Source organism: Gadus chalcogrammus, chromosome 12 (genome assembly GCF_026213295.1).
Source record: "Gadus chalcogrammus isolate NIFS_2021 chromosome 12, NIFS_Gcha_1.0, whole genome shotgun sequence".
Classification (NCBI taxonomy): Eukaryota; Metazoa; Chordata; class Actinopteri; order Gadiformes; family Gadidae; genus Gadus; species Gadus chalcogrammus.
In genome coordinates this window covers 28,862,882-28,886,402 of record NC_079423.1, presented here as the reverse complement: position 1 = coordinate 28,886,402, position 23,521 = coordinate 28,862,882, and the positions used below count along the sequence as shown (strand labels likewise).

The 23,521-nt window shown below is 43.7% G+C and overlaps 1 protein-coding gene across 1 annotated transcript in view; it reads right to left on the bottom strand.

Moving 5' to 3' along the window:
• Window positions 1–10,141: 10,141 nt before the first annotated feature.
• xpr1a (xenotropic and polytropic retrovirus receptor 1a) overlaps window positions 10,142–23,521 on the bottom strand; it is a 65,877-nt gene continuing 52,497 nt past the window's right edge. Inside the window, exons 10-15 of the mRNA XM_056603546.1 lie at window positions 21,466–21,634; window positions 20,704–20,898; window positions 13,903–14,069; window positions 12,425–12,564; window positions 11,814–12,038; window positions 10,142–11,405 (exon numbers count right to left, since the gene is read on the bottom strand). Of these exons, the coding sequence (XP_056459521.1) occupies window positions 11,348–11,405; window positions 11,814–12,038; window positions 12,425–12,564; window positions 13,903–14,069; window positions 20,704–20,898; window positions 21,466–21,634 (954 nt within the window). The 3' untranslated portion in view covers window positions 10,142–11,347. The remainder of the gene's footprint in view (window positions 11,406–11,813; window positions 12,039–12,424; window positions 12,565–13,902; window positions 14,070–20,703; window positions 20,899–21,465; window positions 21,635–23,521) is intronic.

Below are 23,521 nucleotides of genomic sequence, written 5' to 3'. Positions count from 1 at the left end.
GCATATTACAGCATACAAGCCGATACGTGTTGCTTTGTGATATATGACGTATTGAAAGGAAAAATCAGGGTTTTATTTGTGGCCATAATGCATTGTTCGCTCGTACGTTATGGAAATACCAATATTGCTAGTCCTAAAGAGATGACTCGTACCAGGCAAGCAGACGAACTTGCGCGACATGTTTGTGTAGCCTACCTACCGGTACATATTGGTATTATTCTTATGATTATTTGACTGCGGTATTTTTATGCTGTTTCACATGTTAGACTAACTAGGAGTCCTAAATTCAAACGAATAATTTAAATTAATTCAATATTGTATACATGACAATTCATGTAAAGGTAGTGACTCCTGAGAGTTGCTGGTGTTGTATTTACTCGGACAAACGGATGAACAAAATGTTTGCAATGAGTTTCGGCTTTGGATATGGATAAACGGGGATTGAAAGAAGACACGATGTTGATTGGCGGAGGGGTCGAGGAGGACGAAACGGAATGAAGTCCTGCAGGTGGGAAGGGCTAGCCTAGAAATCTAGACGCCCTTGCGGCAGCAAATTTAATTTGCAGCCAGGGAGGCCTTCTGTCGTCGTTTTTCGCGGCTGGAAACAGAAAATGGGACAGGCCAATCAGATCGTGAGGGGCGGTATCGAGCCGAATGACGACAGAGCTGCGACGGTTCCGTGTTGGGTAAACAATAATGGCTGCTGCTTCTGGCGAACAGCTGTCTTTCGACTCGGCTTTGGCTGCGACTCTTCAAGACTTGAAGTTATCATTTTCTTTGGGAAATGAACAAAGAACTGCACTGAAGTCTTTCCTGGAAAAGAAAGATGTATTCGGAGATATGCCGACCGGATACGGTACAAGTTTCGTCGTTGGTCTCCATTCTCTCAATCCACCATTCGCAACACTTCCCCATAGAAATTTCCGTCGCTCTGACTACGTCACCTTCTTCGTTGCTCTGATTGGTTGTAGTGCTATCCTATTGCGTGCAGAGGGAACTTGAAAGACAACCGTTTATCCCGCCCACACTGCCACCGTACGAGACCAGACCCAATATCTTTCCGATATGGGTCTGGCTTGCCAGGCTAGGGAAGGGGCTCATCCGTGCGGGATCTTTGGCTGTTCAATGGGACTCAGCTCCCAGTTCCTCTAACGGTCTTCGATTCAAGGAAACAAGATTTATTTTTAATAAGAATACAGAAAAGTTAGGAAAAAAAAGTGCTGTTGAAATCATTGTACACTGAACAAAATGAAATCATGAAATTAATCCAACGCGTGTTTAACAAACACTATATGTAGCTTACACACCAAAGGGTTATGGCGTGTGTTGGAGACATCAACGCTTTATTTTCGTACAAAGCTAAATTGTGAAACAATAAATAAGAGACTGACCACATTTTGGTGTTTCAGGACTCGCTTTCTTTCTCAAGGATTCTCCTTGTTTCCTGGTTTACGTTTCAAACACTAGTCCTTTCTCTCAATTTTTTCTATGATCAGAATTCAAACTTGCTCAGGGTGAAAAAAAAAAGAATTATGAAGATGAGATGTAGACGAAGCCTCTATTGTGCTTTTTATTCAGTGAACCCCCGAACTTAAAGTGTAAATTGATCCTCTGCTGAACAGATAGAACATTCAGTGAACCCGCTGAGTCGTTATTAACCAAACAGAAAAACAGTCCCTCACATGTACACAATAAACTCAAGGACTCAAACAATAGAAGAACAGTCCATTACATGAACACAATAAACACAAGGACTCAAACAACAGAAGCAGCAGACATGTTCTTTAAACCCATATTGTAATTATGTCATGTATTTAAAAATGTTAGGTAATATCCTCTGATCTTCTGAAACTCTGATCTTCTGAACCTCTGACCTTCTGAAGTCACTGTCTGGTGCCGCAGGGAGAGCTTGTGATTTTCAATCCGGAGACTGGGGCTTAAGTCCTGGGAATGTCAATGGCATTGTGTTAAATTAAGTCTATTATTTCTAAGTGCTGAATTGTAAAGTCAAGTAGATCTTCCGAGAAATTTGTAGTCGGCGTCTTGGTGGTGCAAGAGTGTTGGCTAACACTCTGTAGACTCAGGTTCGAGTCCCCACTCACACGGGGTACCCCGTAACAGGTGCCCCAACGTGTCGGCAGAACCCCTCCATCCCCCCCTTCACAGGGGCTGGGGGGGGGGGGGTGTTAGAACCAAAGGCCTCTTGCTAATTTTTAGTAGGACATATTATTGTAAAAAAACTAAATACTTTTTAATGTAATGTATATCCTCTTTATTGATGATTGATTATTGTGTATTGTCATCGTCTCAGTTGTGCAGTGGAGTGCACTCTGCCTAACCCACTGGAGACCGTGACTCAATTTCTGTGGAAAAAACAATATCTTTAATTTTAAACGTAATGCTATCATGTCTATTGCACTGTCATATATAACCTCCGACTTATCATATTTAACCTCAGACACTGTCGTTTTTTTCGGTCGTCATGAAAAAAACATAAGGGGTAACACTGTCGACATTTATCAATTAAAACATAGGGGGTAACACTGTGTCGTTTTTATCAAATGAAACATAAGGGATAACATTGTCGTTTTTCTTTGGTCGTCATGAAAAAAACCATAAGGGGTAACACTGTTGTTTTTTATTGGTCGTCATGAAAAAAAACATAAGGGGTAACACTGTCGTTTTTATTGGTCGTCATGAAAAAAAATATAAAGGGTAACACTGTTGTCTTTGTCAAATAAAATATAAGGGGTAACACTGTCGTTTTTTCATTGGTCGTCATAAAAAATTAAATAAGGGAAATTATAGAAATACACACATACATTTTAATGTCATGTATATCCTCTTTATTGATGATTGATTATTATGTATTGTCATCGCCTCAGTGGTGCAGTGGAGTGCACTCTGCCTAACCGATTGGAGACCGCGGCTCAATTTCTGTGAAAAACACAATATCTTTAATTTTAAACGTAATGCTATCATGTCTATTGCACTGTCATATATAACCTCCGACTTATCATAATTACACTTCTCAGTGGGTAGTGGAGAGAGCTGTGAGCTAACCCCCTGGAGACCGGGGTTCAAGTCCTGTTGATGTCCTCTGTTGGAAGGCCCATATTTCTATTTCATGCGAATTATAAAGTCAAGTATAACCTTTGTGATTACTTTATCCGGTGTCTTGATGGTGCATTGTTAAGTTCGGAGGTCAATACTGTAAACAGCTCATGTTCAAATCCCCGCAAAAACGTCGACAAGGGTAGCAAGCGACTGTTGTTATTTATTGGTCAACATAGGAAAAACATGAGGGGTAACAATGTCGTTTTTTATCGGCCGTCATGAAATAAATATAAGGGGTAACACTGTCGATATTTATCAAATAAAACATAGGGGGTGACACTGTTGTTTTCCTTGGTCGTCATGAAAAAAAACACAAGGGGTAACACAGTCGCTTTTATCAAATGAAAAATGAGGGGTAACACTGTTGTTTTTATCAAATGAAACATAAGGGGTAACACTGTCGTTTTTTATTGGTCGTCATGAAAAAAAATATAAAGGGTAACACTGTCTTTGTCAAATGAAACATAAGGGGTAACACTGTCGTTTTTTATCGGTCGTCATGAAAAAAACATAAGGGGTAACACTGTCGACATTTATCAATTAAAACATAGGGGGTAACACTGTGTCGTTTTTATCAAATGAAACATAAGGGATAACATTGTCGTTTTTCTTTGGTCGTCATGAAAAAAACCATAAGGGGTAACACTGTTGTTTTTTATTGGTCGTCATGAAAAAAACCATAAGTGGTAACACTGTTGTCTTTTATTGGTCGTCATGAAAAAAAACATAAGGGGTAACACTGTTGTTTTTTATTGGTCGTCATGAAAAAAAACATAAGGGGTAACACTGTCGTTTTTTATTGGTCGTCATGAAAAAAAATATAAAGGGTAACACTGTTGTCTTTGTCAAATAAAATATAAGGGGTAACACTGTCGTTTTTTTATTGGTCGTCATAAAAAATTAAATAAGGGAAATTATAGAAATACACACATACATTTTAATGTCATGTATATCCTCTTTATTGATGATTGATTATTATGTATTGTCATCGCCTCAGTGGTGCAGTGGAGTGCGCTCTGCCTAACCGATTGGAGACCGCGGCTCAATTTCTGTGAAAAACACAATATCTTTAATTTTAAACGTAATGCTATCATGTCTATTGCAATGTCATATATAACCTCCGACTTATCAAAATTACAATTCTCAGTGGGTAGTGGAGAGAGCTATGAGCTAACCCCCTGGAGACCGGGGTTCAAGTCCGGTTGATGTCCTCTGTTGGAAGGCCCATATTTCTATTTCATGCGAATTATAAAGTCAAGTATAACCTTTGTGATTACTTTATCCGGTGTCTTGATGGTGCATTGTTAAGTTCGGAGGTCAATACTGTAAACAGCTCATGTTCAAATCCCCGCAAAAACGTCGACAAGGGTAGTAAGAGACTGTCGTTATTTATTGGTCAACATGGGAAAAACATGAGGGGTAACGATGTCGTTTTTTATCGGCCGTCATGAAATAAATATAAGGGGTAACACTGTCGATATTTATCAAATAAAACATAGGGGGTGACACTGTTGTTTTCCTTGGTCGTCATGAAAAAAAACACAAGGGGTAACACAGTCGCTTTTATCAAATGAAAAATGAGGGGTAACACTGTTGTTTTTATCAAATGAAACATAAGGGGTAACACTGTCGTTTTTTATCGGTCGTCATGAAAAAAACATAAGGGGTAACACTGTCGACATTTATCAATTAAAACATAGGGGGTAACACTGTCGACATTTATCAATTAAAACATAGGGGGTAACACTGTGTCGTTTTTATCAAATGAAACATAAGGGATAACATTGTCGTTTTTCTTTGGTCGTCATGAAGAAAACCATAAGGGGTAACACTGTTGTTTTTTATTGGTCGTCATGAAAAAAACCATAGGGGGTAACACTGTTGTTTTTTATTGGTCGTCATGAAAAAAAACATAAGGGGTAACACTGTTGTTTTCTATTGGTCGTCATGAAAAAAAACATAAGGGATAACACTGTCGTTTTTTATTGGTCGTCATGAAAAAATATATAAAGGGTAACACTGTCTTTGTCAAATAAATATAAGGGATAACACTGTCGTTTTTTATCGGTCGTCATGAAAAAAACATAAGGGGTAACACTGTCGACATTTATCAATTAAAACATAGGGGGTAACACTGTGTCGTTTTTATCAAATGAAACATAAGGGATAACATTGTCGTTTTTCTTTGGTCGTCATGAAAAAAACCATAAGGGGTAACACTGTTGTTTTTTATTGGTCGTCATGAAAAAAACCATAAGTGGTAACACTGTTGTTTTTTATTGGTCGTCATGAAAAAAAACATAAGGGGTAACACTGTTGTTTTCTATTGGTCGTCATGAAAAAAAACATAAGGGGTAACACTGTCGTTTTTTATTGGTCGTCATGAAAAAAAATATAAAGGGTAACACTGTCTTTGTCAAATAAAATATAAGGGGTAACACTGTCGTTTTTTTATTGGTCGTCATAAAAAATTAAATAAGGGAAATGATAGAAATACACACATACATTTTAATGTCATGTATATCCTCTTTATTGATGATTGATTATTGTGTATTGACATCGCCTCAGTGGTGCAGTGGAGTGCACTCTGCCTAACCCATTGGAGACCGCGGCTCAATTTCTGTGAAAAACACAATATCGTTAATTGTAAACGTAATGCTATCATGTCTATTGCACTGTCATATATAAACTCCGACTTATTTAATTTTCATATCTCAGTGGGAAGTGGAGAGAGCTGTGAGCTAACCCCCTGGAGACCGGGGTTCAAGTCCGGTTGATGTCTTCTGTTGGAAGACTCATATTTCTATTTCATGCGAATTATAAAGTCAAGTATAACCTTTGTGAAGACTTTATCCGGTGTCTTGTTGGTGCATTGTTAAGTTCGGAGGTTAACACTGTAAACAGCTCATGTTCGGATCCCCGCAAAAATGTCGTCAAGGGTAACACTGTCGATATTTATTGGTCAACATGGAAAAAACATGAGGGGTAACTCTTCGTTTTTTATCGGCCGTCATGAAATAAACATAAGGTGTAATTATCAAATAAAACATAGGGGGTGACACTGTTGTTTTTCTTTGGTCGTCATGAAAAAAAACACAAGGACTTGGAACTCGGCACAGATATGGCAAATAGAGATGGCACACAACTAAAACTCTCCACATGCCCCGACTTAGTGGTTAGTGGTTTTCACCTCTTTCTATGCTTTTATCGCCTTGAAAAAAAGTGAAGTGGAGCAGAGAGATCGCCATCTGTGCCGAGTTCCAAGTGCGGGCGTGGTGACGTATATCATATGCGTCGAGAGCAGCGAAGAGCTGTAGTTCACAAAGCGGCCTCACATAAAACCTAAAATTATCAAACTTCTTCAGGAACATTTTTAGTTTTCTTTGCATGAAAAATTATCATTTAAATCCACAAACAACATATGTGTAATCCAGGGCATATAAAGACATAAGACATATAAATAATTATTTTCTCTCCATTGACCCCCATTCATATTTTTCGATCTCATAGGTCCCATGAGCTCTACCGGAAAGGGCGTGACTTCGCCACTCCATATCTGATAAACAATCGTTTCCGCTTCCGCTCCTTCCGCAAAGGAAATCCGACCCTAACCCCGCACTTGCGTTATGTTTCTGTATTGTGCTACTTTCTAACTACCAATAATTTAGATAATGACCCATGACAACAAAGTGTAATATAGTGGGGACAAAACGGATTAATTGATGAAGTAATAACTGCATTTGATTTACTAATTTTATAATTTCACAGCATTCACAGGATATTAATCTCAGCAGGTGAGTTCACTGGGTTTAGATGGACTCTATTTACAATACCAACGTGTCTCCCTTACCATACATAGATAACGCGAAACAGCGCCATGTGTGGCCAGTGGCCACACAACACACGCAGTGTAAACACTGGTAGAGAATACATTGGAAAAGTTAAGAGAATTACGCCCGAGGCCCGAGTTCGATACATTGATAATGCAAGTCCCATTTTAGCATATCCTGTTTTCTAAGGATAGGCCTTAAATCTTAAACATGGCTGAGCACTGAATCTAATTATGTACTTGTAAGGATCAACATCGATGCAGGAACAGGGGAGAAAGGAAAAGTCCAGACGCAGGGTGAGAGTTTTAAAAATAAGCGTGGTTTATAAAACCCAGATATGACAGGATAACCAAAGTGTATACAGAAATACAAATACCATCAGGAAAACCATCATAGTACAGTGTTATACACTCAACGTTTACAAACTACTTCGTAGAAGGGGCCCAAGACAATGGCTAGACTTGTAAGACATTTATTTTTATTTTGTCTCAGGTTGTTTAAATCACTTGCAACCACATAATGCATTTACTATTACTTTGTTCCTCTTATCAAAGTAGTACATCCATCTATTGAACTACATGTACAATCACGTTCAGCTAGATTATAGAAAGGCTACGACATCAAGAGAGAAAGAAGGGGGAGGGACATGGAGATATCAACTAGCACTTTTACATTAGGGGGGTTAGCAAGCACTAAAAACAGTTAAGTCATGGCAGTTTCAATAATGTTTTTCTAACCATGAATAAAATGTGACGTCAGGGCTTGCGTTTCCATCATTATCATCAAAATATCAATCAAAAACTGTACAAAATAACCCCTATTTTCAGCGGGTTGTCCATACTGTACCTCTGTAAAGATGTCTTTGAATAACAAGACACTGCACATATAAAGATTCCTATTTAACCCGGCTTTCACAGTAAAGCTTGCTGTCAGTCAGAATTATTCCCAGCGGACTATATGCAGTTCCCAGATCCGTTTGTGATTCCCTCCCAGGATCGTTGGTTGTTTTCACAACAGTTTCTACAGGAATGCTGGTTGTACTCTGCAGGCCTACTGCCCACCATTCTACCGGGACGTGCTCAACTTTCACTGGCTCGATATTTAAACAACCAACATAATGGGTTGCTTGATGGGCCGGATGGAGCCTACTTGTCCAGAATGTCACGTTCCTTTCGTTTTTCCCCGGTGGTTTTAAAGTACATGCACGTGTGAACACTTTAATATAATTGGGATTTGAGCACACAGGAATCCTCCCTTCTCTTGTCTTCGACTTTTCCACAAACCCTGGATGACGATGGGGGCGGACGCCCGGGTGTATGGAGAGGAGCACCAACAAGATACAACCAATCACAATCCAGAATCACTTCTGAAGTTCTGTTTTTTTTTTTATGTCTTCTCTTTTGTATACAAACACAGTCTTGACAGATTTACAGCTAGAAAAGAGTGCAGGGCTATGAACAATGGAAGAAAAGCTCCTCCTCTCCACCTAAAATACTGCTTCTTCTTTTTTTTTTAGCAAAACATTCAAACGTATGAAAGCAATCATTGTCACGGCGGCGTCAATGATTGTTAATATACACATCATGGAAAATAAATTAACATCTATTTACAATGTAAGAACACAACAAAAAAAAAGCAGCATGCAGGCAACTCAACATACTACAGAAACAGTCGGTAGTAAGCTTGCACTATCTGGCACAACACAATCGCAGTGAGGCAATGCGGGCTACGTGTATGTGCGTTTGTGTTTGTGTACATCAATGTGTGTGTGTGCGTGTCTACGTGTGTTGGGGAGAGTGGAGTGTGGGGGTGTGCAACATTGTAACCTCTCGCGGAGATGAATGAGCTTCAGTAGTACATGACATTTATATACATTGGCTTGGATAGGACATCTATCCGTTGTTTTTTCTAAATGCTAACCCTATAGGAGACACAGAATCCTTCCCTACTACTTACTACGACGATGGCGCCACTGCACAGAACAGGAGGGACTGAAATGCTACGTCACTTTTCAGTGGGAAGGTAGATCTCTCTAGATTAGAACAACATCTCTCATCCAGACAGAATCACATTAGGACCGGAAGACAAACAGTCCTTTCTGTTTGAGTATAGAGCACCCGTTCTGACGGCCTGTCCACTCGGGGGCGGTGGTTCGGTGAAACAGTCACAGGGGTGGGCTGCAGACAACGAACTGAGAGTTCAGTGAAGGGATAAGGGCCAGACAGGAAGTGAAACAAAGCGTGAAACACACATTTTACCCGTTTCCTTTCAAAGTTGCGGTCTTTCCTCCGAGAGCAAAGGGGCCTCAAAGGACGAGGCAGCAACAGACTTTTAAACCAGTTCAATCTAGAAGGTAGTGTCTAATAGAATGGGGGGGGGGGGAGAAACAAAATATTCAAAATGGCCAAGTGATGCATCGACAATTGCAAATATCGAACAAAATAACACATCAAATAATTCAACAAAGTGCTTTGAAAAAAATTAGGCAACAGTGAACATGACAACAGAAGATGTGTTGGATACTGAGGAATAAATCCTGGATAAACCTGGACTCTGCAGGTGCTGAGACTAGCCCAGTCGGCCTCTGGAGGCAGTGTTTACTACATGACAGCATTCATGACGATTGGCAGACAGCCCTTAACCATTTAAGACTACAAGAGCCAAAGCTGAAGTCAGTTATTCAGTGTTTCAGACGTTATCATCACCAGTGCATTCTGGCCCTGTTTGTGAAAACACAAAGCCCTAATTCAGCTCAGGCAGGTTAAGTGAATCTCACCACAGACACATTCATGGTTACAATGCTTTGGTAATGAATATAGTAAAGAATAGCGATGCACGTACAATAATAAATAGCCATAGGTCACTTTGATATAAACTAGGGATGTCCGATATTGGCTTTTTTGCCGATATCCGATATGCGATATTGTCCAACTCTAAATTTTCGATTCCGATATCAGCCGATACCGATGTCGATATTTGGGTTATTTTTCCTCAAACCTAATTTAGGTAACATTACATATCTCCTGTTGTGGAATAAACACAACATGCTTAATGTTATTGTGATGCCCCACTGGATGCATTCTTGAATGCATCAAGGCTTTCCAAATGTTAACATTGTCTGTGCAAAATAAGAAAAATACTTCAACTTAATTTAAGGGAAAAGTGCCATGTTTTTTTTTTTTTTTTTCAAAAAAAATCTGATACCGATATTGACCGATATTACATTTTTATGCTAATATCGGGCCGATAATATCGGTGGGCCGATAATATCGGACATCTCTAATATAAACCATCCACATTTTTTTTTGTTGGCTGTTGCTTGACTCCTGGGTGTGTGTTGAAGATCTGGTGTTATTGATGATCTTCGTGTGTGTTCTAGATATAAGCGGTCGGCCATGGCACAAGACCAGACATCAAAAAATAAACAATAATTAAACTGTAGAAAATGCATGAAAAATATCCAGGCAAAGATGCATCGGGCAGATATACACCCATCAAAACATTGTTTACAGATAAGGAATATGTTTCAAACAGAACATAATTACGTTTTGTTTTTTGTAAATGTTTCGATTTGTTTACGTATTAATTGCACCTTTTCAGTGAGTGCATACAGGGTCGTAGCTATTCAGCGACGTCAGCAAAACTCAATAAACAAAACCAATCCCAAACTCTTATAAAACAACCAGCAGATAAAAGAAGAGCTGTATAAAAGAACCAACGAGTTGAAACCAGTTGATTTTTTCTGATATGCTGCTATCGTTTGTTGAGTCCTTTCCTCAGGCGTGTTATTGTTGAGTATCAGTCCTTTAAATATGCTTTTAAAATCCCTGTCGATCTAGTGAGAATGCTTGTAAACAGTCGTTTATAGCCGTCTACTATATATCTCTGCAACTAAGAAAAAAAAAAACGGAAACCTTTTTTTAAAAGAAATATACAAAACGTCTCAAAGTAAAAAAAATAGCTAAAAAGAAAGAACAAAAGAATACTCAGGAACTTCCTGCGGCAGTGTGGTCTCGGCTCGTCGCGTAACCTTCAACGTCTCATCTGTATGGCTGTGTGTAGTCACGCTCCACTGTAGAAATACTATGCTATACTGTAGTAGTACTATGCTATGCTAAACTTTACTATCTTATACTATACTTGTGCTTCAGCAGGTTGTTGACTCGTAGCTTTCAAGGTATTCTGTGACCAGCGTCATGTGCGTGTGTGCGTGTGTGTGTGTGTGTGTGTGTGTGTGTGTGTGTGCGCGTGTGTATTTGTGTTTGCATACATACTGTATGCGTGTGTGTGTGTATCTGTGTATATGTTGGTGTGTGTGTGGGGGTGTTTTTGTATTTGTGCATATATGTGTATGTGTGTTTGTGTGTGTATCTGTGTGTATCTGGCTCTCCTGGCTGGACTCAGCTGAAGGCCTCATCATCCGTATCTTCAATCAACACCTTTGTGTCCTTCTTGGATCTATAAAGAGAGGAAGAAAAAGAGCAAATCACAGTTAAGAAATAATACTTTCCTTCTTGATGACGGCGGTCAGAATAAACATTTCTTAAAATGTGACGTAAATCGTCTTTGGTCATCTCAAAAGGAGAGTTAGACACCAGGATGAACGAGTGTTACTTTAATATAACATCAAACTATCAAATATATAACGTGTATCTGAATTGATGTTTATTATTATTATTTTGATTAATAATCTCATGACTAAATGCCACAATGTAAATTCACTGTTCATTCTATTGCTGACCATAGTTGCATCTCATTCTGCATGGGTTTGTGTGCGTGTGTGTCGGCGTTTATAGATTTATAATAAATAATGTTCTACACACCAATATCTTGTACGGTACGGTACGTCCAATTGACGTGACTTACTGGGAGGTGGACAGCAGGGGGCGCAGCAGAGACAGGCTGTAAGACCTCTTGCGGGGCTTCTTGCCCGTGCGGTTCCTCACGCCCTCGTCCTGGTCCATCATCTGCTCCAGCAGCGTCTGGTCGTCGGCGTTCAGCGGCGCCACCGAGATGTCCCGCACCGCGCGGAACTCGCCGCAGTTGTTGAGGTGCTCGTTCTCCAGGCGGAAGAAGTTCCACACGAAGCGTCTGGGTGGTGGGGGGGGGGGGGGGGGGGGGGGGGAAGTAGAAGAGAGGCACTCAGAACGTCACGCTGAGTCTAGAGGCGCCTGCAAACTCAGATGGATGGATGTTAAATATATATATATTTTTCTTAAAGGAGATATATTACATATAATATTATATTATAAATATGTCACCTTTAATGTTTAATGTTTGTTTTATGTAAAAACATATGTGGCATAAAAAAGTTGAGAAAGTGAGTCTTGACTGAAGGACTCAAAATGAGCCTGAAAACACTTTTATAGGTCTGAATCGACGGCGCCCGTTGGTTTACTAGTTCACAAAGTCGTAGGTTTCACGAGATGGCGGCCGCCGTGGCTTGAAGAGCCCGTCTCAGAGGCCCTCTGTCCTACCTGAAGACCTCAAGGGGGGCGAGCACGGTGGCCACGATGTCCCCCGTGGAGTGGGTGCTGGTGATGGTGCTGAGGGAGATCTGGATGGTCCAGGCGAAGCGCAGGATCACATCCTCGATGATGGCACAGTAGTAGTACGCCTGCAAGCACGGCACAACACGCCACTCAACTCTGGGTTTCGTCCACAAAAGACTCACTCGTTCAGTGTTCACCTTGACTCTGCGTAGCCTTCCCCCCCCCCCCCTAACCCCCCTGTAACCCCTCTTACGCACTTATTCTATGTTGTACGTCCTGGCACTTAAAAATAGTCCTTGGCATTGTGTAGCATCTTATCCTTGCTATCTTTGTTGTATACGGGGAATGGGTTAACCTAACAATTGCTAGTGTTTGGCACTTGGTTCTATGAACATCCTTACTGTACCGATAGCGATATATTGTTTTTCTTTCTTCTGACAAATGTACTTATTTTAAGTTGCTTTGGATAAAAGTGTGGGCTAAATGCCCTAAATGTAAATGTACCATGTATTGTGGAATAAAGGGGCGATGTGTTGATTCTGATCAAAGATGTACGTAGACAGTTATCTCAGTGTGTGTTCAGTGTGCTTTCACTATGTGTATTTACTATGTGAATCTGATTACTATTTGGGAGGTTATGGCAGAACACCAGAATCTCTGAGCTCTGATGCGGGATAGTCCAGCTACTGAATCCTTATCTCTCTATCTGCCTGCTATCACTGCTACCAGCTCTGTCTGGACGCCATGCCTTGACGCCACCAGCTGACTCCACGCGACCTTCATGCCCTCTGCTACCTCAACACGGTGGCAGATCCGATAATTCAATTCAGTTTATTTTATTTGCATAGCCCTCAATCAGTTACAGTCTCAAAGGTCTTCACAGGTCATCTATTTATGACACACACACAAGCAAACATTTTAAATCATTTAGTTAATGAATGATTTAAATTATTCACTTTTTTACTGTGTTTTACTGATCTCTTTTACTGACATCGCTCTCCGTTTTATCAATGGTGATTAGCTTCATCGACAGTCAATTTATCATCATTATTTTATAACTTTTACCTTGAAGCTGAGTTGCTACTCATTTAGACTTGGGTGAATGTATACAAGCGTTTTTGAGTATCTATAAAAGTGTTTTTAAGTTTGTGTATTTGAATTGCTGCATTATTATTAATAATGATCATGACTCATAACTAAATGCAACAATGTAATTCCACCGTTAATCTGCAAAGAAGCATGGACATTATATATGCTATAGTGTGCTATTGTTTTGGGTAGGATGCATTTCCTTCTGCATGGGTTTTGTGTGCGTGTTTGTACCATTTCCTTGCTGGTGTACAGTACATCCAATGGCCATGCTGCGTGTCTTCACCCACACGGACACACACACACACACACACACACGTCACATGGGCTGAGGGCTACACTACAGTGCCTTGTGATGGCTGAGTTTACCGTACCTTGTGCGGGTAAACAATCTCTTCCCGGAGGAAGGTGTTCTCCCCGGCCCCGCGGTCAAACAGCCCCCAATCCATCCGCAGGTCCCAGATCAGCGTGTACAGGGAGCTGACGGTGGAGAAGACGATGAGCAGGTAGAAGAAGGTGTCCGCGTCCGCGTGCTTCTGCTCTGGAGTGTCACAAAACACACACAACGCCGGGGTCACTACTCGACCCCTCTGGATGCTTCTCTCCGTTTGATTCGCAAAATTACTTGAATGGCTTGGGTCGATATATTCAAAGCCACAATTGAAAAATTTGAGTACATTCACAATTTAAACATCTTAATTGGGATTTGAATTGTGGCTTTGACATCCGCTGCATTCAGAAGCAGATAGTTGCAGTACCTGATCCTCCACTAGAGGGAGACCTGTTCCCATTTTATAATAGGCCACCATTTATCACACATAATCGTAGATAATGCCTATTGCACTCTTTGGAAAGTTAATGACTCAGTGGAAAAAACGTATGTACATGTAAACATGTACAGCTTTACTACACCTCCATAAAAAATTTTTATCCGGTTTTCTCATCATATTTTGTTGTTTATATGGCTGTTTGGATGCCTGTGGGGGTAATATCTCATACCTGCATGTGTTTCTGTTGTACCAACACTACAGGTTTGTCCTTCAGATAAATCCCAGCAAAAAAGCAGACGAACCATCCAGTCAAAAAGAATGACTAAATACATATAAATTATAATTACTAATAATTAGGATTAACACTAAATAAATCCAAGTACTTATAGATCCATAAAACATGTTGGCAGTGGTCTGTTCTGAATATAGCCTACCCCTATCTTTGCCCTCTATAACCTCTTGTGTAGACACAGATGGCACACGTGATTACAAAACAAGGTTAGCATAGTTTAAATGTGCCAACCAAACATGACTTTGACCTTTGGACATTGAGCGAGTTATTGCGTTAATGCTTAGTTTCAAGCTTCCAAAAGCTAATTTATGCATGCACACGAGTCTGTGCGCTGTGTTTAAATTGCCGGATGTTGATTTACCTTCGTTGATTCAGTTCGGTCTATAGTTTCAGCCTGAGCTATAGCTATTGAGCTCGACAGTAGCCCCTTCCAGACAGAGAAGTTGGTTTCTGGTTTCCATCTAAGTTGCTTATTGTCTCTGCCCACTCAGAGCCAGTCAGGCACCATAACTGTGGACGCTTAGTCATTCCCCTGTTAAGGGAAATCAACGGCATGCATTCAAGTTAATCTCTTTGTTTCAAAAGCTCAACGCCACCTTAATGGTCATCTTCTTTTGTGGCCGTCTCCATTAAAAATAACCAGTGACAGCAGCAGCAGTGGCAAGGAGTTCTTAACCCTAAAACACTGACCTTAACCACCCGAATAAACTACCAACTAAACTAAACCATCCTACTAAACCTAACTACCTACTAAACCTTTAGCCGGCTCAATGGACATATTGCAGGGTATTCCTGACAGTATCGTACGGCTGTAAAACAACACTCGTTACATGAGCACGATAAAGACAATGTTATTCTTTGTCATTCTGCTCATTGAATCCATCTTGAGCTCCACTCTTTCTGCCATTTAGAAACTGGTGCACCGTAGTCTTCGCTGCAAAGTCACTGGTTTCGAAGATGAGAGTCAACAGGCCTGTCCTGTACCATAGCCTCCGTCCCCTGCGCAACCCTGTGCCCGTGGGGCTCTGGTCCGCTGCTCGGCCACGCTGAGGTAGCTAAGCCGCCTGCTTAGCGACGGCCCGGGCTGCGGCAGTTGTCTTCCCGCCGGGCTCCGCTGACCAGTAGCCGGCGGGGTCGTTACACAGGGTTAGTGCGGTTCACACGGCCATTGATTTAGAGCAGCACAGGGGCTAACGGTGGTCTGTGGCTCTGTCACATCCACTCAGCGCGCTGTCCGTCAACCAGACATGGGCGGGAATACAGGCACGTTAATGCACACCCACCCACACACCCACACACACACACACACACACACACACACACACACACACACACACACACACACACACACACACACACACACACACAAACACAAACAATCGCACACGCAAGCACACAATCACACGCATACAAACAAGCACACAAATACTCACACACACACACACACACACACACACACACACGCACACAAACAAGTGCACGCACACATACAAGCACACACACACACACACACACACGCACAAGCACATGCATACACACAAGCACACACATACACACACACACACACACACACACACACACACACACAAACACACATACCCACACAAAACACATGCACTCTATTGTGCATATAGGCACATGCATGCAGCGCCAACACACACACCACACAAACACAGAAACACACACACACTGCAGCAAACGTGCTATTATGTCTAATGGCCTCAAAGAAGATTGATGTTATTTAGGACTAAGTGGTGCCGCATGGACAGGTCCTCCTACTCCAACAACAGACCCATTACCAACGGAGAGAAACAGGTAGAAAAGGGCCGTAACTGTCAGGCTGGATTCATCTGATTTGCTTATGAGATCATTAGCGTTCATCTACAGGAGACCATTATTATGCAAATCCGTTATCATGGACTTTATCCGTTTGGCCTCATTGCTTATTAGACGACACAATCAGTATGTTTCTGCCACATCTCTTGCCAAACATCCAGATTACAGTCTGACAGGGCCCACCTCGCCCCGTATGAGGACATCTCCAACCTTCCACGTGCAAGAGAGGGCTGAGCGAAGGTGACAGAATCTTCATTAGCGGTTTGAGTCCACCAGGGACCACACCTGTAGGGGCCACACCTGTAGGGGCCAGCTGTAGGGGCCACCTGTAGGGGCCACCTGTAGGGGCCAGCTGCAGGGGCCACCTGTAGGGGCCACACCTGTAGGGGCCACCTGCAGGGGCCACACCTGTAGGGGCCACCTGTAGGGGCCCAGACTAGCGATACATGTAACAGTGGTGGTAATGTAGCAGCAGCGGGAGTGAGCCCTGCAGGGAGGAATCAGAGTTCAGGAGTAGCGCGCATACAGAGACACACAGGGAGCCCGGCGTGTTAGGGCCGCCCCTCTCAGTACGCGCCCAGGCTGATAATGAGAGGCCCAGTTTTGTAAAATGAAGTTGCAAAAGCTGTCAGCTCTGGCCTCATTTTTATTCCAGCCGTGTCCGGCAGACATGTGTTCCGCCTCGGGGCGGCTATCGCACATCTCCCGTCTCTTCTGCACCTCGCCTCGCCTCCCCTCTCCCTTCTCCTCTCCCCTGCAATCATTTTTCCTCCTCCACCTCTCCCCTACCCTCCCTTCCTCCCATTCTCTCTTACCTTCACCTCCCCTCCTCTCCTTTCCCCTTCATCTCCGCATCTATCCTCCTCTCTCGACAAGCTCTCCTCCGTCGTCCTCTCCATTCCTCTCCCCTCTCTTCTCCTCCCATCCGCCCTCCTCTCACCCCCTCTCCCCTACTGCACCTCTTACCTCCCCCCATCCTCTCCACCTTCACCACCTCCACACCTCGGATGTTCCTGGGCGTCTCTTCCGCCGTACCCCCCCGTGTTGATGTCTTTGTTTAGCCGTCCACGAGCTGTCCTCAACACGGTGGTATTTTCCACTCCTCTCCCCTTGTTACCTTTCCCCACCTGCTCTCCTCTCCTCTCGCTCTGCTCCTGTATCCTGGGTCCATTCATCTCCCTCACCCCCCCGCTGTGCTCTCAGACGCTAGTTTTAATCGCACCGTCTACACGCGGCATCTCCTGGTGCGTTCTGGTTGACGTGCAGGACGTTTTCCTTCCCACTTTTGATTCTGTTGCATCGGCTAAAATCATTTAACGAGCGCTCTGTATTATTTAGTGAACTAAATAGTGCTAACTGAACTAAACTGCAAACCAGCGTGCCTCTGACAGCATATCCCACCATGCAATCTGCCAAAAAATCAATGGTTTGAACGGTTTACCAATCTTCAGATGTCTGCTATTCCAGGAAGTGAGGTCATGAGGGGTGAGGAGTCAGACAGGATGTACTCCAAAGCTCTCTGACTGGGCTTTTGCAGTAATGCTGATGACACATTCAGCAGACAGACACACACACACACACAGACAGACAGACACTGGGAACTCTGCCAGATAGCCACGACATCATCAATCTGCTACAGCTGGAGCCAGCGATATGAACAAGACGTCACACTAAGTGCCGGTGACACCGCCCCGGCCCGGCTGCTGCCTGACTTCCTGGTACTCTGATACCCTACCGGAACAGCAATGGCCGCCCTCTAGACTCTAGAGGGTTCCACGGTCAGGCTCAATATCACATCCGCCCCGTCATTGCAGTCAAGTACGAATGAAATTGTAAGTAGGATGATATAATATGAATAAGGTAGTAATATCAAGACAATATTATCAATTATTCTGATAGTTATGATAATGAGTACTAGTAGTAGCAGTAGAATAGTAGTAATAGTAATAGTAGTAATGGCAATAGGAGTTGTAACGTTAATATTTGACGTTAGACGTTATTATTCAGTTATAAAATGAACTAAATTGACTACAGTGTGAAGCCTCAATGTGTGGAGACCACTTCTGACTCAGAAGCTCCATCAAGCTTAAGACCGGTGTTTGAACCGGTCGCGTGATCGTTATTTATGTCTTATGTATCAAAAGCGTGTGCCTCAAAAGAGAAGACGCTTCCCCACGGAGAGATCTACATAAGAGTGTCTTCCCGTGAACACACAGCCTCTGGAACAACCTTTTCAGTATTCATATGAGGGCAACGCAGATCTGTGGTGAAGCAGATATGGATCTGACCTGCGTGCGCGTTCTGGGGTGTGTGTGCGTGCGTGCATTATGCAAGTGTGTGTTTCTGTATGCGAGGATGTACGTGCCGGCGTGTGTGCGTGCGTGCATGCATGCATGTGAATATGTGTGCGTACGTGTGCGTGTTTGGTGTGTGTGCATGTGCGTGTGTATTTCTACGTGCGTGGATGTGCATGCGGGTGTGTACGTGCGCGCATGCATGCGAGTGTGTGTGGGTGTGTGTATGTGCGTGCCTGAATGTCCTCCCTCCTTCCTCACTTAACCACCGCTCTCCATTACTACGTGGGATGAAGGAGGGCTTCATACAGAATAAGAGATGAAGTGAAGCCATTAGCTAAGGGCCTACTGGCTGCAGACCAGCGGAGGCAAGGAGGATACTGTTTAATGGACGCCTTCCTGGCTTGCCTAACAAGATAGGATAAGGATGAAATGAAAAAAAAAGATGCCAGTGATTCTCCCTGTCTTTTGGCATCGCATTCATTGCTTTATCTTCACCTCTTGTCCAATTGTCCACTCAGCTTGCCCTCTCCCTCTCTCTCTCTCTCTCTCTCTCTCTCTCTCTCTCTCTCTCTCTCTCTCTCTCTCTCTCTCTCTCTCTCTCTCTCTCTCTCTCTCTCTGGTCAATTATCACCCACTGGCAGTTTGTTTAGGAAGCAAAACATAATTTATTGAATCAAAATGATTTGACCTAAAATAAAACAAATAATTGATTCTGGGAATAAAACTTCCACACTTTTAGGCATGTATAAATGTATGCCGATTTCTGTGAAACTATGATGATACATCGACAGAGGCACGAAGCAGTCATGTGAAATGGCTGCTTTATCGTCTGGCTGCTATGTTTTTGAGGCGGCACACACTTTGTGATAAGGCTTCAGAACGGGAATAATCGCAGGCTAATTATGTAGCAGCAACGATAGAGAGTGACTTGACTTGCTAATGACAGCCAGCTCCCCTCTCCTGCCCTCGACTGTGTACCTTCTCAATGCCTTTCTCCCTTGATTCTCTCTCCTTAGTTCTCTCTTTCACCAGGTTTTTCCCTCGCCTCCGCACTCTGGCCCTGAGACTGAGAACGCTGTTTGTTTCCTATTGAGAGGAGAGAACCTTGGAACTCCCTCACTGTGTCTCTGTGTCGTTCCTATTATGGAGGCGTGAAAGCCAGGGGCTGCCTGCTTGTATGTGTCTCTCCCAAGGTCAAAGCTGTTGTTAGTGTGTTGTGCTGTTTCCTTTACATCAGACCGAAGTTCCTCGTTTGCTCCCCCCCCCCCCCCTCCCCCAAGTCTAAAGCCAGCACCACTGTATAGCCGTATGGTTCAAACCAATCACAGAATGAGCTGGAAGACCAGTTCGTTTCTAGTGAGCTCTACCAAGAGGGGTTAAGAGCAGAAAACGCGTCTTAATATCCAAGACGGCCATTACTTGATTAAGAGAAGAAATCCGGCAGAGAATAAAATCAATCTTGTAACTCAACCCTTGATTATACCCCCACTATTTGGCATCGAAGTACGACAGACGTTCATTCATTCTACAAGCTTCTCCCTCGCATGCACATTAGTTTGCCCGAATATTTTGATGCTGCAGCTGTTGTTGCGAGGTGAGTGAGTGAGTGAGTGAGTGAGTGAGTGAGTGAGTGAGTGAGTGAGTGAGTGAGTGAGTGAGTGAGTGAGTGAGTGAGTGAGTGAGTGAGTGAGTGAGTGAGTGAGTGAGTGAGTGAGTGAGTGAGTGAGTGAGTGAGTGAGTGAGTGAGTGAGTGAGTGCGTGCGTGCGTGCGTGCGTGAGTGAGTGAGTGAGTGAGTGAGTGAGTGAGTGAGTGAGTGAGTGAGTGAGTGAGTGAGTGAGTGAGTGAGTGAGTGAGTGAGTGAGTGAGTGAGTGAGTGAGCGAGCGAGCGAGCGAGCGAGTGTGTGAGTGAGTGCGTGCGTGCGTGCGTGAACGAGTACGTGTCTGCGCGCACGTGCGTTCGCACATCTCCTTCGCCCTACCTCGGTGCGTGCTGTAGAGCGCGGCAAAGGTCACGACGAAGAAGGTGGTGGAGTACTTCCCGGCGTTCACCAGGTGAGGGAAGGCGCGCTTGGTGTCGCGGTAGCGCCGCAGGCACTGGACGAAGCGCACCCAGGCGGGGAGACACTGGATGACGGCCCGCACGCCGTACGAGTAGCTGTGGCACACGAAGTGATCTGGGAGGGGGGAAGAGGGGGGGAAACATGAATGGAATAACAAGGGAAAACCGGAGAATGAGGAACGTTTGTAAGGGATTCTTTGGATGGGAGCGTCGGCCTAATCACGAAAAATTCAATCGATGTTTATCACTTATTGTATGTTGTACGCCCTTGCACTTATTAATAGTACTTAGCATTGTGTAGCATCTTATCCTTGCTATCTTTGTTGTATAAGGGGAATGGGTTAACCTAACAAGTGTTGGTGCTTGGCACTTGGTTCTATGAACATCCTTACTGTACCAAGCGATATATTGTTTCTCTTTCTTCTGACAAATCTACTTATTGTTAGTCGCTTTGGATAAAAGCGTCTGCTAAATGCCCTAAATGTAAATGTATATCATTTTAGAAAATTACAAAACAAACAAATGAAATGCAGGAAAACCTGACTCGAGTTTCGTCCGTATATATGAGCAGTATACCGTTGATTTCTCGTCGATATTGTAAATGAGTTCCATTGCGAGGTGGATTCAACATGTCAGTCGGGTGTAAACCTCCACACTAAACCTCCCTGCCCCAGGGTCTGACCTTTGCCGCTGGGCAGCAGGCCCTTCCTGTTGCCCCACTGCAGGTCGAAGATGTAGAAGCAGATGAGGTACTCCAGGTCCATGAGCACGATGACCAGGGAGTTGAGCTGGTCCGCCAGCCAGAAGTCTGCGAACTCCACCCGGTGGAACGGAGCGGTGAACACCCGGAACTGGACATGGGAGGGGGGGGGGGGGGGGGGAGGGAGGAGGCATACGGTTAGCTGTGATCGTCACACCTTTTGTTGTATCAGACCCGCATCTGGGACGGTGTAGCTATGGATCTGAGGAGCTGGTTGTTGATTTAAAGCCTCTTTGATTTGATGAAGGTCCTTTGGTTCTCTGATCACGTCAAGATGGCTCACTCTTTGATCCGGTTTACTTACTATATATTTGTTTGTTTTATCGTTCTATGCATGAATTTTAATTATCTTATTCGCATTACAATCGATTTTTACGTTTTAAATGTTCGATATTAATAACATTTGATTTGAAGGGCCAATGTATTGTGGAACTCGTAATACTAGGTGATAATTATTCATATTCTCCTTTCCTAGCCACTTGGGAAGAAGGATTTAAATGGCCGCAGATAATCCTCTTGCACAGGCAGCGGCATTGTAGTGTCAATACTCTGGAGACCATTCTGTTGACGTGATTTTGGTGTAATGTGAAAGCGAAAGCAGGATGCAGTAAATTAGCAAGCGCTTGCTGCGGCACTTCAGTAGAGGACGGCCAGGCAGGGAACAAAGCTCGAATAATGAGCCCTAGTGCTCAGAGGAAGCAACAAGCAAAGTCTGTTATCGCCACGCCACAGAATAACCTGATGACTCTGTGTGTGTGTGTGTGTGTGTGTTTTTGTGTGTGTGTGTGTGTCAACGGCACAAAAGGCAAACAGGGCGACAGACAAACCGAGGAGGCAGCCCTGTTTGGTGACTAATCTCGGACGCCGGTTTTGTTTTGGTCTTTGGGTTATTTGAAGGCATGACCGGCTGGTGCCTGTCTATTGACTGAGGCTCTGTAAACTGATACCGTTTTTTCGTTTTTTTAAACATTAAACCTCTCTCCTAGCCCCACCTACCCCCTTAGGCCAACACTGACATTCGCAAGCCAGTGTATCGCCCCCCACGGCGCTGATCCCCCGAGGGCAGGTCCTCAGATGCAAATATCGACCGACTGATACATTGATTTATTCTAATATGGATCAGCTCATTCTTCGTCGAGCCTTACTCGGCCTGCCAATCATGGCGTGTATTGATCGGTAGCTCGTCGGGCGCTCAGGTTCTCTCTGCTGCGAGGTCTCAAGGCTAAAGCCCGGGCCATGTTTTTCATTTCTAGAGCAAACACTAGGAGAGAGGAGCGTGCTGCCTCTTCAGTTTGCCCTGTGATTGAATGTTTGTTTGCTGCCTCACCGCCGCACCGTAACAGGTCTGGTGTTTCCTTTGAAAAAGCCACAACGATGCTGTGAGGATCCATGTCATTTCCGCAAACAGCAGGGGCGTAAAAAACAAACAGTAATTTCATCTCTTGTTCGACGGTAGCTCTCGGCTGTTGAAATCGATATATATTTTTGTCTTACAATTTATTATGAGGAAGACACCGTTTTTTCAAACAGACATAATGCGCGATGCTCGATGACAAATCCTCTGAGTCCGAAAGCGTGGTCGTATCTTGTTCTATCTCAGCCCCATCACACCTTGCCGAGTGATAAGGGAGGGGGGGGGGACGGGGACGCACTTGTGAACCATCACAAGTGTGGCTCTGGACTGCCTTGGGGGGGGGGGGGGGAGGGGGGGGACTTGAGTAAGGGCTAGAGCAACAAGACAGACGGAGAAAGAGAGAGAGTGAATGAGTGAATGAGTGAGAGAGCTAGGGAGAGAGATAAGGAGAGAGACAAAGAAGGACTGATAGAGGAAAAGAGAAAAAGATAAGTGGGGGTTGTACTGAGATATTGGCTGGGAGGTTGGGGTGGGGGTGGAGGGAGAGGGAAGGGGGAGAGACAGTTGGGGGGGGGGGGGGGGGGGGGGGGGGGGGGGGGGGGGGGGGGGTTGTGGATTGAGGTG